The sequence below is a fragment of the Merops nubicus genome, unplaced genomic scaffold, assembly GCF_000691845.1.
Source record: "Merops nubicus isolate BGI_N331 unplaced genomic scaffold, ASM69184v1 scaffold19229, whole genome shotgun sequence".
NCBI lineage: Eukaryota > Metazoa > Chordata > Aves > Coraciiformes > Meropidae > Merops > Merops nubicus.
This window is the reverse complement of record NW_008629176.1, coordinates 1-14,979: the sequence shown is the minus strand read 5'-3', so window position 1 is coordinate 14,979 and position 14,979 is coordinate 1. Positions and strand designations below refer to the sequence as shown.

The 14,979-nt window shown below is 35.3% G+C and overlaps 1 protein-coding gene across 1 annotated transcript; it reads right to left on the bottom strand.

Moving 5' to 3' along the window:
* Nucleotides 1-568: 568 nt before the first annotated feature.
* LOC103779290 lies at nt 569-14,838 on the bottom strand (the record flags this gene model as incomplete). Its single annotated transcript, XM_008946916.1, is given in 9 exon segments — nt 569-643; nt 645-1,888; nt 2,805-2,865; nt 3,566-3,658; nt 4,740-4,801; nt 8,252-8,291; nt 12,541-12,605; nt 13,992-14,058; nt 14,710-14,838. Coding segments are annotated over 9 exon segments (1,836 nt in total), but the record flags the coding sequence as incomplete, so codon positions are not given.
* Between the last annotated feature and the right edge of the window lie 141 nt (nt 14,839-14,979).

Genomic DNA, 14,979 nt, shown 5'->3' with positions numbered 1-14,979 from the left:
CAAGTGACACAGTCTATTAAAACATAAAATCTTTTACTGAGCACTGTTTTCAAGGTTATTAAATAGTGAGCTTCCTCACATGATACAAGAGACCTGATAAAATTTAGTTTAGCAAATAAAAATCCCACAAACCCGTAAGACAACCCTACTGACCAAATAGCACCAGAAGGGTGCTGTCACTAGTTTAAACAGGTTCCATCTCTAATCCATTTTTAAGCCCTTCTTCAAATATCAGCAAAGAGCTCACAGTCTTTTCCCCCCAACCCAATATCCTCATGTACCTGAATCCGACAGTTTACTCTGCCAAAAAAGCTGGCGTTATTGTCATTGCACATCCTCAAAAAATCCATGCTCATTGTCTGATGATTAATGTTTTTTCTGTGAGAAATCTGTTGACATTTCATTGAAGGAAAGTAACCTTGTGGTGTATTTCTCCGTCGCTTTACTGGTGAACAAAGATGATCGTTTTGGAAGCTTCCTAGTCTCTTAGCTCTGGGAAATAGAGTTCGAACAGGTGAGTTAACCAGAGCCTTCACAGTTTCAGACATCTCTATTCCTTCGTATTTCCTTATATTTGAAGGTCTCTGCAACCCAGGAAGTTTTGGAACAGCCTCATTGGACAATTGCTCATAAATGCTGTCAAATGCTCTGTCGTACAGTGCACTGGACCTCGCAGAAGCACTTAAATTATTCTTCACTAATCTATCTTTCTCCTCAAGGTTCTGTGAATTTGAAAGAACTCTTGTCAATGTCAAAGGCTTTTGGATTTCTTTGGAAGACAGTTTGTAGTAGAGTTCTTCGAATGCATCTTTGTATTTCTGGGGCATCTTTGAAGGACTCTGCTTCACAGACAATGAGGAAAATGAGTCTTTGCACTGGAAAGAAATCTGTCCTCCAGAAGTTATTTTTTCAGGACTTATGAGCAAAGTATTTGATGTTCTTGCAAGAGAAGTGTTTGTGAGAGGTGTAATCGTATTACTATTGCCATAGGAACTGCAAGTAGATGAACACAATACTGAGGTACCACCACAAGGAAAGTAAGCTTTTTGAGTTTTGCTCTCTTTCACCAGATGAAATGCCGTTGACCATGAACTGGCATTAGATGCTATAAAATGGTATTCCGAGGAACATCCGTAAGCCGATTTTTCACTTTCTTTGCATTTTGAATTCTTCAGCGAGACAGTAGTCTCTAACTCATCTTCAACTAGAAATGTCTCTCCCATTCTAGGCATAACATTAGGAAACACTGTCTGTTTGGAGACATTTGGGCCTTTTGCAGATAACAAATGATGTTCTGAACTAGAGTCAGAGCAGTCCATTTTGATTTCATTGGTATCAGTGTAAAAATAAGGTACCAGATCAGATAAATCATTGATGGAGCAGCTGTCATCACATAGTTCTCTGTTCTCCTGTCCAGCAATTAGATTCCAGACGTCTTCCCTTCTACTGCTGCATATTCTGGGTAGTGCTTGCTTCATTTTAAGGGGTCTGAACCCCCTTATTTTGTCTACAGTGATATTGAGCTTGGGTCTTCTAGAATGCCATCTTTTGTGCCTTAAGTGTCCAAACATGTATTTTAATGACCGCTTTGTCATTACCCTTTTAAGTATCTGCACCATCGCTGGATACAAGTCTGCAAGAGTTACATTGCTCCAGGAGCATTCCTCTGCAAGTGTGACATTGCTGCAGGAGCATTCCTCACTTTCAGACTGGTATTCTTCCAGTAGAGAATCACAGCAGGTTTTATTCAGTTCTGGATAAAGTCGATGCCTAGGTATGGTTATTCTACCTGGTGAAATGGGAACACCCCAAAATTGTAGCTGTAGAGGTCTTGAAGAATATTCATTTGCCAATTCCACTTCCTTGCTGCAAACACTGGCTTGGTTGCCTATTCAAAAAAAAAAAACTCAAATGAAATAAAACCCCCCAAACTTAGTAGGGCACTTTTAGTAATGCATTATATGACTTAAAAAACACTGCATGCAGAACAATCTTACTGTAATAGACTACTCTATTAAGCTTTTTTACCAAGCTAACATAGAATCCATTTGAGAAAAAAAAAAAAAAGGTTTTTCCTAACTATATTGAACTAACAGATTATAGAAGACAGAAATTAAATGTGTTGGAAAAGCCCTTAATATAACTTAATATATAGATATAAAATATTTTCATTGCAGAGTCAGACTGCATTGCTTTTTGTGCTCTCTGACCAAGAGGAACAGTCTTATCCTATAAGTTTTGTTACTCTGTTTCCTTATTACTTGAAAGGTTTGTACTTGGCTAGTACCGGAGCAGCTTTACTTGTCATAAAGCATGATGCAGACAAGGCTTTTTAGTTACTAGGCTTGAAATATTTACACCAGAATTCTGTCTTATGTTTGCATCAAGTCCACAGAGAGATTCTAAAGAAAGTTTACTAGTGAAGCATCACTCTGAGTACCAGTTATCAGCAGACCCAAAGCTATTTATTACATTCCTTGAATTTAAAATAAGCACAACCAAAAAATCATGTTTTCATTTAATTGAGCTGAATGCTGCAAAATTTTGTAACTCTGCACATTTTTCCTGAGGCTGCTTAAGAAAAGCTGTTTTCAGTGTATACAAGTTATTTATTTTCTATTTTTTAAACACATTTTGCAATAAGCAAAATCACCTTTAACGTATCTTCAAGAATCCAGCCTGCTAAACTTTCCAATTAATAACACCGTGGTGTTTTCAATACATTAAATATTTCTAATAAATTTTAATAAAAGCGCATTTTATATTTAACGTATTTGACCAACACCCCAAAGATTTAACTGTACCTATCAGTTCTTGCACTGGCGAAGCTAAATGAAGACCTTCTGATGAACCATGAGGTTCTTTCTGAAAAATAAAGTAAAAAAGACACAATCTGATATCCTGAAATTTTGCATATTAAAGGTAACATCAAAACTTATTTGTGATGCCTCTTACTCTCTGCTTACTATACCAGGTCCTGTACAGTTACAGTCTTAAGGGGCTAAGTACATGTTAGACAAGGTAAGACAAAGTCTAGTCTAAGACATTAGTAAGAATTTTAAGAGCTACCAGTGTAATGCTGGAAAGCTATTTATCAGCTTCACAGCTTCTACATTACCTATCTTAATTGCTTGCCTAAATATGAAAATTTATGCAATATATACACACACATCCCTGGATAGTCTTTACATCTCTGGCAATTCCAGTAGGAAACAGAAACTGTACCATATAACATAACCCTTTACCCTAAAAACAAAATAAGCTAAAACTTTTTTCTTCTACAAACCTCAAATTTACACTTAACAGAAATCTTACTGAGGTGAAGATCTACTCACACATCAGGATTCAAATAATGAAGTAAAAAAAAAAAAAAATTGGATCTAACGTGTTCCATTTCTTAAAAATCTTTGCTGTCAGAGACCTGAGATACTGCGACGCTTACGCAGATGGGAAGCAGGAAAGGAACAGTGATGGAACAGCAGAGAAGTTCTATTAGAATTCACTGTGCAGCAGTTATTTCATTCTAGTTAGCTAATAATTTAGAACAGAATGGGAGAAATGTTACCATAATCCACTTGGGAATTTGTCTAGCGTAGTCTTGTACAATGACATCCACTCTTACTTTCTTTTGAATTTTCCCATCAGCTACACAAAGACTCTTAGAGAGAAAAAAAAAAAAAAAAAAAAAAAAAAAAAAGAGTTAAACACATAAAAGTTATTGATAGTGACAAACCCAACCATATTACTAAGCTTCGTTGTGAACTAGTATTATCCAGATGAAGATATCTAAATGTTATAAACTTATTTTTAATGTACATATTTTATGTAAAAAAAAAAAAAAATCCCAAGAAGGAGCTGTATGTGAAGACAGAGATAACAGCTAGGTTATTGATACAGACAAAAGCACACACTGACTCAGAAGATCCATTGATTAAAAAAGAAAGAAAAAAGTCCTGGTTAACTTACAAAGCACTAGTAGTTAAGTCTGCAAATCTTTACATGTTATTATTAACATCCCCATAATTCACATACAAATTGTCTACTCCATAACACACCTCTATGTAAAATGTAAAGCATTTTGTGATAAGTTGCAAACATCTTCCAGTAATGAAACTCTTGCTTTCAGAAGCAATTTGTATTACCTGTTTTCAGAGACACAATGCCTAGCACCAGTAAATTTTTGGTATTGTATTTGAGCAAGTAGAACACAGGATTAGAATGGCTGTGGACACAGTGTGTGTGGTACTTTAATCACTGTAACTACTCTGGGTAGTCCTGATATCCATAGCCTAATTAGGGAAACAACGGCAGAAGATCCCAGTCTGCTTTTGTTATGGTAAACTTATTTTTTTTTTTTTTTTTTTAATTTTTAAAATCATGTTAACCATTACATTCTCAAGTGAACAATCTATTTTTAATATGTATTTTCACTTTGTAATTGTTCTGTTATTCTCTTTCCATACCTGTAATAGCCTTTCTCAGGATTTGCCTGTCCTATGCAATACATTGTACGACTTTCACTGGTACACTAACAATATCAAGATATAATATTACTTCATATTGCCCTCATGACATTATTGAGCCTCTCAGTTACAATGCCTACTAAAAATACACATTAAGAGGCAGGATATTCTGCTGACTGTATCAATTCATTTGGCACATGTAAGCTACTCAAACAGTTCAATCATTTCTATTGAGCACACAATTATTCCATTGTATTAGACACCAGAAATTTTTACCTGTGCGTCCATGTCTTCACATTTTCTCCTTACTGGAACTATATCAGCATCACTTTCCTCATCTATAATTTGAAGAGATTAAATAAAATCCAGTTGAACTCAAAACCAAACCAGACATTTTTTTGAACACACACTGTAGCTTTTGGACTAAGCTGTTCTTCCAGAGTCTGTTTTTTTTCCCCAGTAAAACTCAGCTGTATTACATTTCCGTTTCAAGCCCAATTGAAAAGCATGATTTATAGGTTCATAAATGACTTGAGGGGAACAAAGAGTGAAGACAACATGTTTGTAACCAGTTTTTCAAGATTTATACTTATTTCAGAGAAAAAAAAAAAATATTTTCAAAGCATTGGTCTGCAAGACTCAGTGTTCATTAACTTATTATTCCCACTTATTTCCCATTACACTCCTAAACTTCCCAATAAAGATAGTAAGGACCTTTTACTACACTTCCTTTTCTTAGTTTCTTATTGTCAAGGCTGTCTTGGGACTGCCAAGGTGAAAAATAAGAGATTTGAGAATATTAAATAGCAAGTCCAAATCTTCCAGGTATTCCAAATCTTTAGGTATTCCATGGGTATTTTTGTGAATGAAACACAATACGACTTTTTTTTCCCCCAGATGCATTCAGACCTTTCAATTCATTATTAACTAAAGCCTCAGTCTTTCATGGTCATGAAAGATGTGGCTGCATTGTAAACCCTGGATTACTGAATTTCTCTGGCTGTTGTATCCTTGTCCCATAGTCACGTTTGCTACAAGGAAGGAGAGTGAATAACCCTGAAAACAAGTGAAAAAATTTTAGTTATGTTATCTACCACTTCACTGCCTCTTTATACTACTCTTAAGTTACTAAAACTGGAATGAAATTCTTTTCCAGCTAATCCTATCTTTCCTTCATGTTCCCTGTCAGTGCAATCATCACCTAAAGTGCTGTGGACAGCTGCTTCCATAGAGCTAGTAAAAAGATACATATGAAAGAAACGCTGTCTTGGTGGGCGACAACACAATCTCACACCTTCTAGTTGAAGTGTTGAGCAATCAAAGGGTTGGCTTTGACAGTCTACCTGTTTCCAGTAGAATTATTTTATTAGAACTGAAACCTATACCTGTCAGATTATCAAAGTTTCTTCCCACATGACTAATGGAAGACAACGTTGTGATTGCATTATCCACAGGAAATCGGTTACCAAGCACCAATAGTGAACGAAGCAGTACAAATGTTAATGTTTAGACCGGAATAGATTCAGCTTCCAATTTCTGTTGTGGCAGCTGATCCCTTCTGCTATTCAGCCTTCTTCCTCCAGTACAATTGGGCACAAAACTGGCAGACTGCTCACTAAATGGTCACTGAGATGACCAGACTAGACTGCTACAAAAATGAGAGGTTCTTAAGATAAAAGTAGCAGTTCCAGTGTCCAGGAGTGGTCGACCATCATGCCAATTACAAACTATACCTTCTAGGTGTGAAACCTCACAGAAGTGCAATTTATCTTTAATGTATAGTCAATCGTATTTCAAATCATTGGACAATTATTAGCAGAGGACTGAGGCAACACAGAAAAACATGAAGCATCTTCTCCAGGGAACCTTAAAATGTTTACAAAGGCCAAAAAAGGGAAATTTGGGAATACCTTTGTTCTTAAGTGCAGAAGATAGGAAAAATGAAAACTGACACCTTTCTCTCTGGAAAATTTGACCTACAGTACACGAAGTTATTTCACTAGAGCTGAACTTAATACACTATCATTACCTAAAAGATTTATCTTATTTAAAAGATGAACATGTCAATAACGGGGCTATTGTAAATTTACGTTGACTTTGATACAATCCTCTAAACTTAAATACTTGGATAAATATACAATTCAGTTTGAACTTTCCCCTTTGTCTACAAATAAATTCATTTTTCTCTGATACTACCCTTATATCTAAGAAATGTTCAGTTATCACTACACTTTGCCATGCTACTTCCTATAAAACCACAGAAGGTAGACCTAATAATTTTACCTGTTAAGGGCAGACCAACACTTGCAGTACAAGTCACAGCCATTTCACTTGATTTTTACTTGCTATTGACAGGGTTTGCATACTTTTAGAATAAAAACACTGTACAGTGTTTGGAAGAAACACTGCCTTTACTGAGAAGGGTGAAGCATTTAGAATACTAAAGACAGAAAAAACCTACTGAAGCTGAGGTTTTAAGTAAAGCAGCTGAAGATACAGGTTTGTGTTGTTTTGTTTTTGTTTTTTTTTTGGGTTCTTAGTATGTCCTATTGCTCACCTTTTACATATTTAAACACGCAAACAACAACAACCCAAAAAAAAAAAAAATTACCCAAATCACCTTAGTGAATTCAATTTTTTTCTTTTAGTGTGCAGAATCCAATCCCACATCTCCAAGAAGCTCGTTTCTAAATCTTAGTCTTTGGAGCTAGCTAGGACTCACCAAGGCTGCAACAAATCCTCTCCCATCTCTTCCCAGAACGTTTACAAGAGGAGGAGGAGGACTGGATAATCATTTCTGTATGCTGCTATGAGGATACCAGAGTCTGAACGGCATCGCTCATTTATCCCAGGGGTGCAAAAGACAAAGGTCGCTTACAGAAGCTAAGCTACATTTACTCCTGAAATTTGTTTCCTATATTTCTTTGTGCAGGTTGAAAAAAAGTCACATTTCAAAAATCTGCAGAAATTATTTTATCATTAAAACAGATAACTGAAGTTATCCTCACAAATGACAGGAGGACAAATTTCAGATCGCTATTTTCTGTTCTCTCAACAGAAAAGTAATTATCTGCCTTGGAGACAGCTACGCATATGAAGCACCTAATTTATACCAGAGTATTTAAACACCACCTAACCATTTTTTTTTTCGGCAGCTGCTCTTTAATCATTAAATGCCGGTTACTTCCTAGCCATAGTTCAGTTTATGTAAAATAGCAGGTTTTCATATGTAAAAGAATCAAAAGATCTTTAGTAATACAAGTTTTAAATATTTATAAATCAGTCATTCAAAGATTGTTACCACTAATTAACACAAGCAGATAATTATTTGGGAACACAAGGTCAAGACCAACCAAAACTTTGCAGACAAACCACCAGACTGATGACAAAGCTGTTGCAAACACTACTGAAGACTTACCATTGAGCTGAACACAGCATCTGTGTTTACCAGACCAACAGAAATTAACGTATATATCATATTTTTTAATAAAGCTTCTATTGCCATTTACGCCAAAGTTTTGAGTTCACTATTCCTTTCTCTACTACGAGAAGGCAAATGAACATAGTCCACACTGACTTCCCAATGTATCCGGCATTCAGGACTGAGATTTTAAAGAGAAATGCAGATCTCGATTTCTTAGTGCTGCCAGAACCTGCGTCTTGTTATCACTATTCCATACTTTCTGAAAGGGTATAGGACATATTTTTTACTGTATTAGAAAACTATGAAAAAGTGATTCTCTTTCAAAAAGTTAAAGAGGAGTGAAAAAGTAAATTATAAACCTCACCTACGTCAGGAGTATCCACAGAAGAGTTCTCAGGCGACTCCTTAAAAGACATGAAAAGAATTATAAGATGTGGTGGTATAAGCTATACTAACAATTGCGTACAAATTTCTGTTCTCACTACTTGCTCAATTTTTTTTGGGGTGGCAGTGGTGAAACAAAACCAGTCGTATTCCACAAACTATGTCCAAATGACATCATCTTTATTAACAAATCTGTACATAAGTTTGTCTTGATGCATCTCTCATATATCATTCACTATAGAAAACTATTTTCTTCACAATCCTTCTATATTCAGAAAATAATGCAAAAGAAACTGTTATACAAAAGCAAAACACAGTTGACAGATGAATACTAACCACTAAATCTTTATCAGTGTGTGCTGAGGATCCTCTCTCTCTTCCAATGTATAAAGAAAGTCTTAACTGCCCACTTTTAACAATTCTTAATTGCCTACTTCAACGAATCCATATATAAAGTTTCATACAGGTTTTTTTGCTTTATTTTGTGGAAGTCTTGATAGCTGCATTAAAAGTTTATTTGTATGGATAAGGAGCCTTTTCTAAATGCTTATTAACTACATGTGGCATCCTGTTCTTCAGAACTTTTTTAAAAAGTCTATCATTTCTGTCCAGTTCAATAAAAATTAGTTTATTGTGGGTTAAAATGACATCAATAAAATGTGAAAATTCTAACTCCCACCTATGTAGAACAAATAATTAGGAGTGACCAGTGACATGCATATTGTCTAAGTAGAAAGATACTGGATGGTTTAAAGCCTGTACTCAACTGCTCTCTCTTCCTCTAAATAAACATAAAAGAGCAGAATTCATGGCGGTATCACTGCTGTTATTTGATACCCCAAACATGGCAATAGGAGGGAGGATATATTATTATATGAACATACATATACCCTACCACATAAACAACATGAATATGGATACAGTAAAAATAATTCAAACATTTGTGCAAATCCACCATGACAAAATTTATTAGATCACCACTTATAGCAGTCCAGAACTTTGACTCATCACCATCTCAAAGCACAGAAAACTATCAGGGGAGGAAACAATCAGGGAAAGCGTACTACATGATCAGAAATAACCAGAGCAGGAAGATTTTGACCTTACATGAACATATACTTGGTAAGTAATGATACATCTTTTTTTAAATAATGCAACTGCATGTGGGGCATGAGAGGAAATATAAAGCAATCCTTTAAAAAAAATACCTAAAGTTTGATAAACTGCAGTGAAAGAACTGCAGCAAAACACTTTAAGCTCTTGAGATTTTTTCAGAAATATTTATTTAAGGAGAATAAAGTGAGTGGATTCAGCAGTTAGATCTAGCTTTATAGGAACAGTACAGAATCACCGGCTCATGAGTAATTTCTTGGCTTTTGACTACAATAATACAATTTCTTGGCTTTTGACTACAATAAATAGATTTTCCCAAAGAGGCTTTATAACAGTAGATGCAATGTGGTGACCATACCTGATGTACTGTCGAATCTGCATTTTCAAAATCCCTGATCCTTTGTTCCGATGTTTCTTAGCATGCACAAGAGGAGAAAAATGTCAGTTTGATAGGTCACAGGTCACCAATTACCTGAATCTTCATGAGTATATGCACTTAATTTGAAAAATATTTAACAAACATTTAACAAATGGAGTACACAGGACTAAAAGAATAGACAACATTCTTCCCAAATACAGCAGATCAATTCTGATCAGAAATGTACATCTACCATATTACATTTTCCTCTTAACCCATGAAGTGTCACAGCAAAAAAAAAAAAAACCCACCCATTTATCAGGTGGTATCAGTACCTATCTTCAAATAAATGCTACCTCCATGTAAGCCAATTTCAAAATTAGCCTCCAAGACAGATATTCTTACTATTAAAAGTATTCCATCTGAAACTGTTTTGACATCCCTGAAAGAGCGATGTCAAACATTTCTAATAATTTCTTTGTTAAGACTTATAAAGGTATCTATAACTACAACCTCTCAAGTCTCTATACTGTGCATAAGATTATAATGTGCACGTAAGAATTATTTCCTAAATCTATTGTTAATACTGCGTAAGTTACAGAAATTTAATCTTCTCCAAATCACAAGATCTGTATCTCCAAACATATGACTTTGCCAGTACTAAAGCTGTAGTGGGATGATTGGATGCATGTGGTACAAAATTGTTTAATGACAGTCTTGAGTAAGCATATCTGCTAAAGCACGCATTATTTTATCATTTCAATCTTACTCTGTTTAATACAGAACTCATTGCCTTGCCTTTTTTTGCATTTCTGTTTTCAGAGAAATTGATGTCAAATATCACAAGCTCTTTTTGTTAAATGGTGAGAAAACTTATACCTAACTCAGGCACAGAGGTATTATTCTCTCCTATAAACACTTCATATTATTTAATACTGCCAAGTATATATTTCTCTCTAATATTTAACCTACAGGCTCTTTTTGTTCTGTAGTACACATCATAATTTTCCTCAATCATTTATCCCAGTAAAAATATGTATTTTATTGCAACATACAGCCCATTCTCAGAACAATGAGAAAAACCTTTAAATGTCATACACCTTTCCAAATGGTATCAGAACACCACTTTGGTGTGCACTCTTGATTTGACCTCCAACACAATACCTGTTCTCTAATGAAAAAACTATACACTACCTTTTCCTGCAGACAGCCTGATTCATTCAGTATACAGAATAATCTGCTAATTTTTGATAACTCCTCATGCAACTCCATGAAGTGCTTTTAACAGATATCTTAAAATAAATCTGCTTATCTAGTTACTTTCAAAAAGCTAGCAACTTCCAAATTTCTTCACTTGTACACCCACATAAGTGTTGGAATTTTTAGAATCAATGAGTATCTGACAAAACCAACAAATACAAGAAAAAAGCTGTCTAATTGATAAGGGGAGATTAATTAACTTGTGATGATAGTAGCATCAATTATAATGTATTTACTCATCTTAAGCTACATTAAGGAATTCTTATGAACGTAAGTGCCGTTTTTTTTTAGTAGTTCCTCCCACAAAAAACCCAGTGAGTATCCTAGAGTTTGGCATAAAATCATTTATGAAGTCAAGGCTCATAATTAATAAGATAATTAAAAAAAAATTAAAAAAAGTTACCTGCTTTCCTTTTACTTTTGTTACTATGCTGCAATTAGAAATAGGAAAAAAAGTGTCATAAGACTCTTAAAATAGTCAAGTTGTTTCAACGTATGATTTTATTTACTTTGGTATGTCTCACAGCTAGACAGTACCTAAATAATCATTCAGTTTCATTCTGGTCAGGCCATGGGAAACCTGAAAATCCACAAGTAGATGGTACAACTTACCTGATCATTCACTTCTTGCCATACTACTGCTGTTAAAAATCACTGCAAGAACATAAGCTATAGCTACACTTAAAAGTCTAAGACAGAGAATTCCTCTTACAGGCCTTTAATGGATTTAGTCTGTAGAGTTGTGCAGCAATGCTTAGTAGGTGATGCACAAGGTATTAGCAGAATTGGAAGAGAAACAGGAAATACAGTCCCTTTTCTGTCTCCATTAAATCCCCTCTTGTCCAAAGCTGAATTTTACTCGTCCTCATATTCTGTGGGGTGCAGAACAGCTTCTGTGATAGCTGCCAGGCACACTACACAACTTAGCTTTTTAGATGGATATTAGGAATGTAGCAGCATGGTGACTTTGGACAGTTATGTAGGCATCAATGAAATTTTTATTAAATTAGCTGTTGAGTTGTTATGGGGAAGTTTAGGAAATAGAAGCAACTGCTTGTATAATGCAAATCCTCAGAATAAAAAAAAAAAAATATATATACAGATCATATACCCACAACAATAATGGCTTTAGCCTAATACAGACAGTGAGTGTGGAGACTGCAAGGGTACTTTAATTTCTCTAGCATTATTTCACATTAAGTAAGAAAGTCTAAAGATAAACCAGTAAGCCCCTCAGAACTGAAAAGCTGATTACCAGAACCAAGCTAAATTGATTCAATTATTGTTCACATCAATAAGAATATTCTGATGAAATCTAAAATTATGTGATCCCACCAGATAGCACTTAAAAAACCCATAAAATATATTTTTTTTCATGTTTACCAGTAGTGCTAACCAGTAGTCATCTGTTTTAGTCTCTCTTATCTGACAGTCTATCCTAAGTCACTATTTTTCACATGGCACAGCAAGATTTTAAATATATTCTAAAGAAATATTGCTACATTTTGATAGTGTAGTAGGACTATATTATTAGATACCCAAAGTGCTTTCTTCTTCCATTTTCTAAGCTTCTTGGTTGACACTTTCTCCCATTGTTTTGGTCCTACAAATAGCAAGAGATATCAACATAAACATAGCTTTTCTTGTAACACTACCTATACTAAGTATGATACTAACAAACATTTAGGAAGAACATATATAGTAACAAAACACTATCAAATCAAAACAGCCTCCTATGCAATTGCTGAGAAAAACTTACAGGAAAACAAGAGAATATTCTAAGTTCAAGTTGAGAAGTCAGGGGAAAAAAAAAACAACAAAACCCCATATGCCAAGCCTAACAACACTGAGCTGAAATGCAAAGAGCTTTACAGCCCCAGATACTAGGAAGACAGGAAAAAAAAAAAGTTATTTTACTTTTAAAAATTTTATTGAAAGCATGCAGACTACATGATGTGTGAAGTTAGTTAAGGCCATAATTAAGGCTTTATAGAGGTCGGCTTTGTACTCATTCTCTATGAAATAGAGGTTACTAAACCAAAGGTGTAACCAAGCCTTTACAAATACAAGATTTTGTATTACACAGCTGTATGCAGGTTTCCTCTCTCTCCCCTCCTTGATGGACAATGTATACTATAAAATGGAAGCTTCCCAGTCTGCAAAAGCCTTTAACATGTAAATCATATTTGGTGCAACAATGACATTGGGCTTGACACTGTGGTGGTACTTCACACGTATAAGTAAGTTCTACTTTACACTGATTGATATGGTAATTTACATATCATAATCCTCACTTCAGTGATAATAAAAACTGGCAGAATATTTAATTTCCCAGTCAACAAGACACTAAGTCACAAGTCCCACTAAAACCTTGAGAAACGTATTTTAGAACATTTTTTTTTTCCAGACTAAGCTCTCCAGAAGCATAACCAACTTTATAATGGATCAACAGTTATAATGAAACTCTGGAAAAATATGACATGGCACAAAGTGGTATAGATTTACACTAACTACATTAATACTCAATGAAAAGTTAGAGACTGGATTCAGACCACTCTGATATTTGACATAACAGAAATTTATCAGAGCAGCCTTCAACAGAGTAAGCAGAGATGAAGTGACACAAACCATTCACGTGTACCAACTTCCTGCTAATACCTCCATTCTTTTGTTTCTGCTAGCTGTTCTCCAGTTTGATTTTTCTTACATGTCACACAAATATTAACCACTGCTATCCTGAACTTTGCCAATAACTCTTTTCTGTCGTCCAAATTGGAGCACACAATGGACTGAACTATATATCACATTATCTATCACACATATAAAAGTTTACACGTGAAATGTCATACCTAAATGGACAAAATTCAATACAATGCAATACCTGTTGCAATGAAATGTTATATAATTGCCAAAAATTGCATGCTTTACTAAAGTCTAAATATACGACAGGCAAGTAAAGTGAAGTGAGTGAAACTTTACAAGTTCTTACCATCAGGTGTATCATAAGTGAGAGTTTCCATGGAAATAAGTAAATCATCTTCAAAAGGTTGATTATACTAAATAAAATGGATCATTAAAGATTAGAATAAATAAAGCAATGTTTTTAACAAGCGTTTTAAATATTTTTTTATACAACTTTGTTTTGACAAAAACATAAAATTATCCGTACATTTTTTATTTGCGAAAGTTACAAGTCAGCAATTTAGAAACCTTAATTCCTAGAGGAAACACGCACATTTATGCACGTAAATAAGTCATTCAACTTCATAGCATAAGCCAGGTGGTGAAGTTATTATATTTAAAACTTCACCTGTAGTGACTGGAATTACCCACTTAGCACAGACCTACAGCTCACGACACATAAAGATATCCAAGCTAATGCCTGGATAACGTTCTAGAACCAGACTTTGTTTTATGCCAGAGCCTCTAGATATTAGCACAAAATATCTTCCTGAACAGGAAAAGCGTCATCCCTAAAATAGTATATTCACCTCTGGACGGAGGTGTATAGTCCTCACATCTTTAATACGAACAAGACTCGTGAAGAGCTTCCCACTTCTTTCTGTAGTTTCATTGACAACACTTCATTTAACGCTACCTAATTTGGGTTAAGGGAACTATAAAAACAACTAAACTATAATTTATTCACTGATTCTGTACTGGCAATCCCAGACCTGAGTTTTATGGACATATTCAGGGAGCTTTACCAGCTTACTCGTGCCAAGGCAGAGAGCACGACTCAGCCCCCGAACTGCAGAGCTGCCCGAGGCCCTGGGTGACGGCTGCTTTTGGCGGCCAGGGAAAGCAGGACCTTGCGACACACCACAAGTAAGTAACTGACGAAGAGAACTCAGTGTCAGTTACTGCAAAGTTGTGCCCAGAAAGCAAGCTGAGCCTGTCGGTACTAACACACCAGGGCTCAGAGGTGTTCGGGGAGAGGAGGGGAGCGCTGCCTAAGGCGAGGCGGGTGGCGCGCC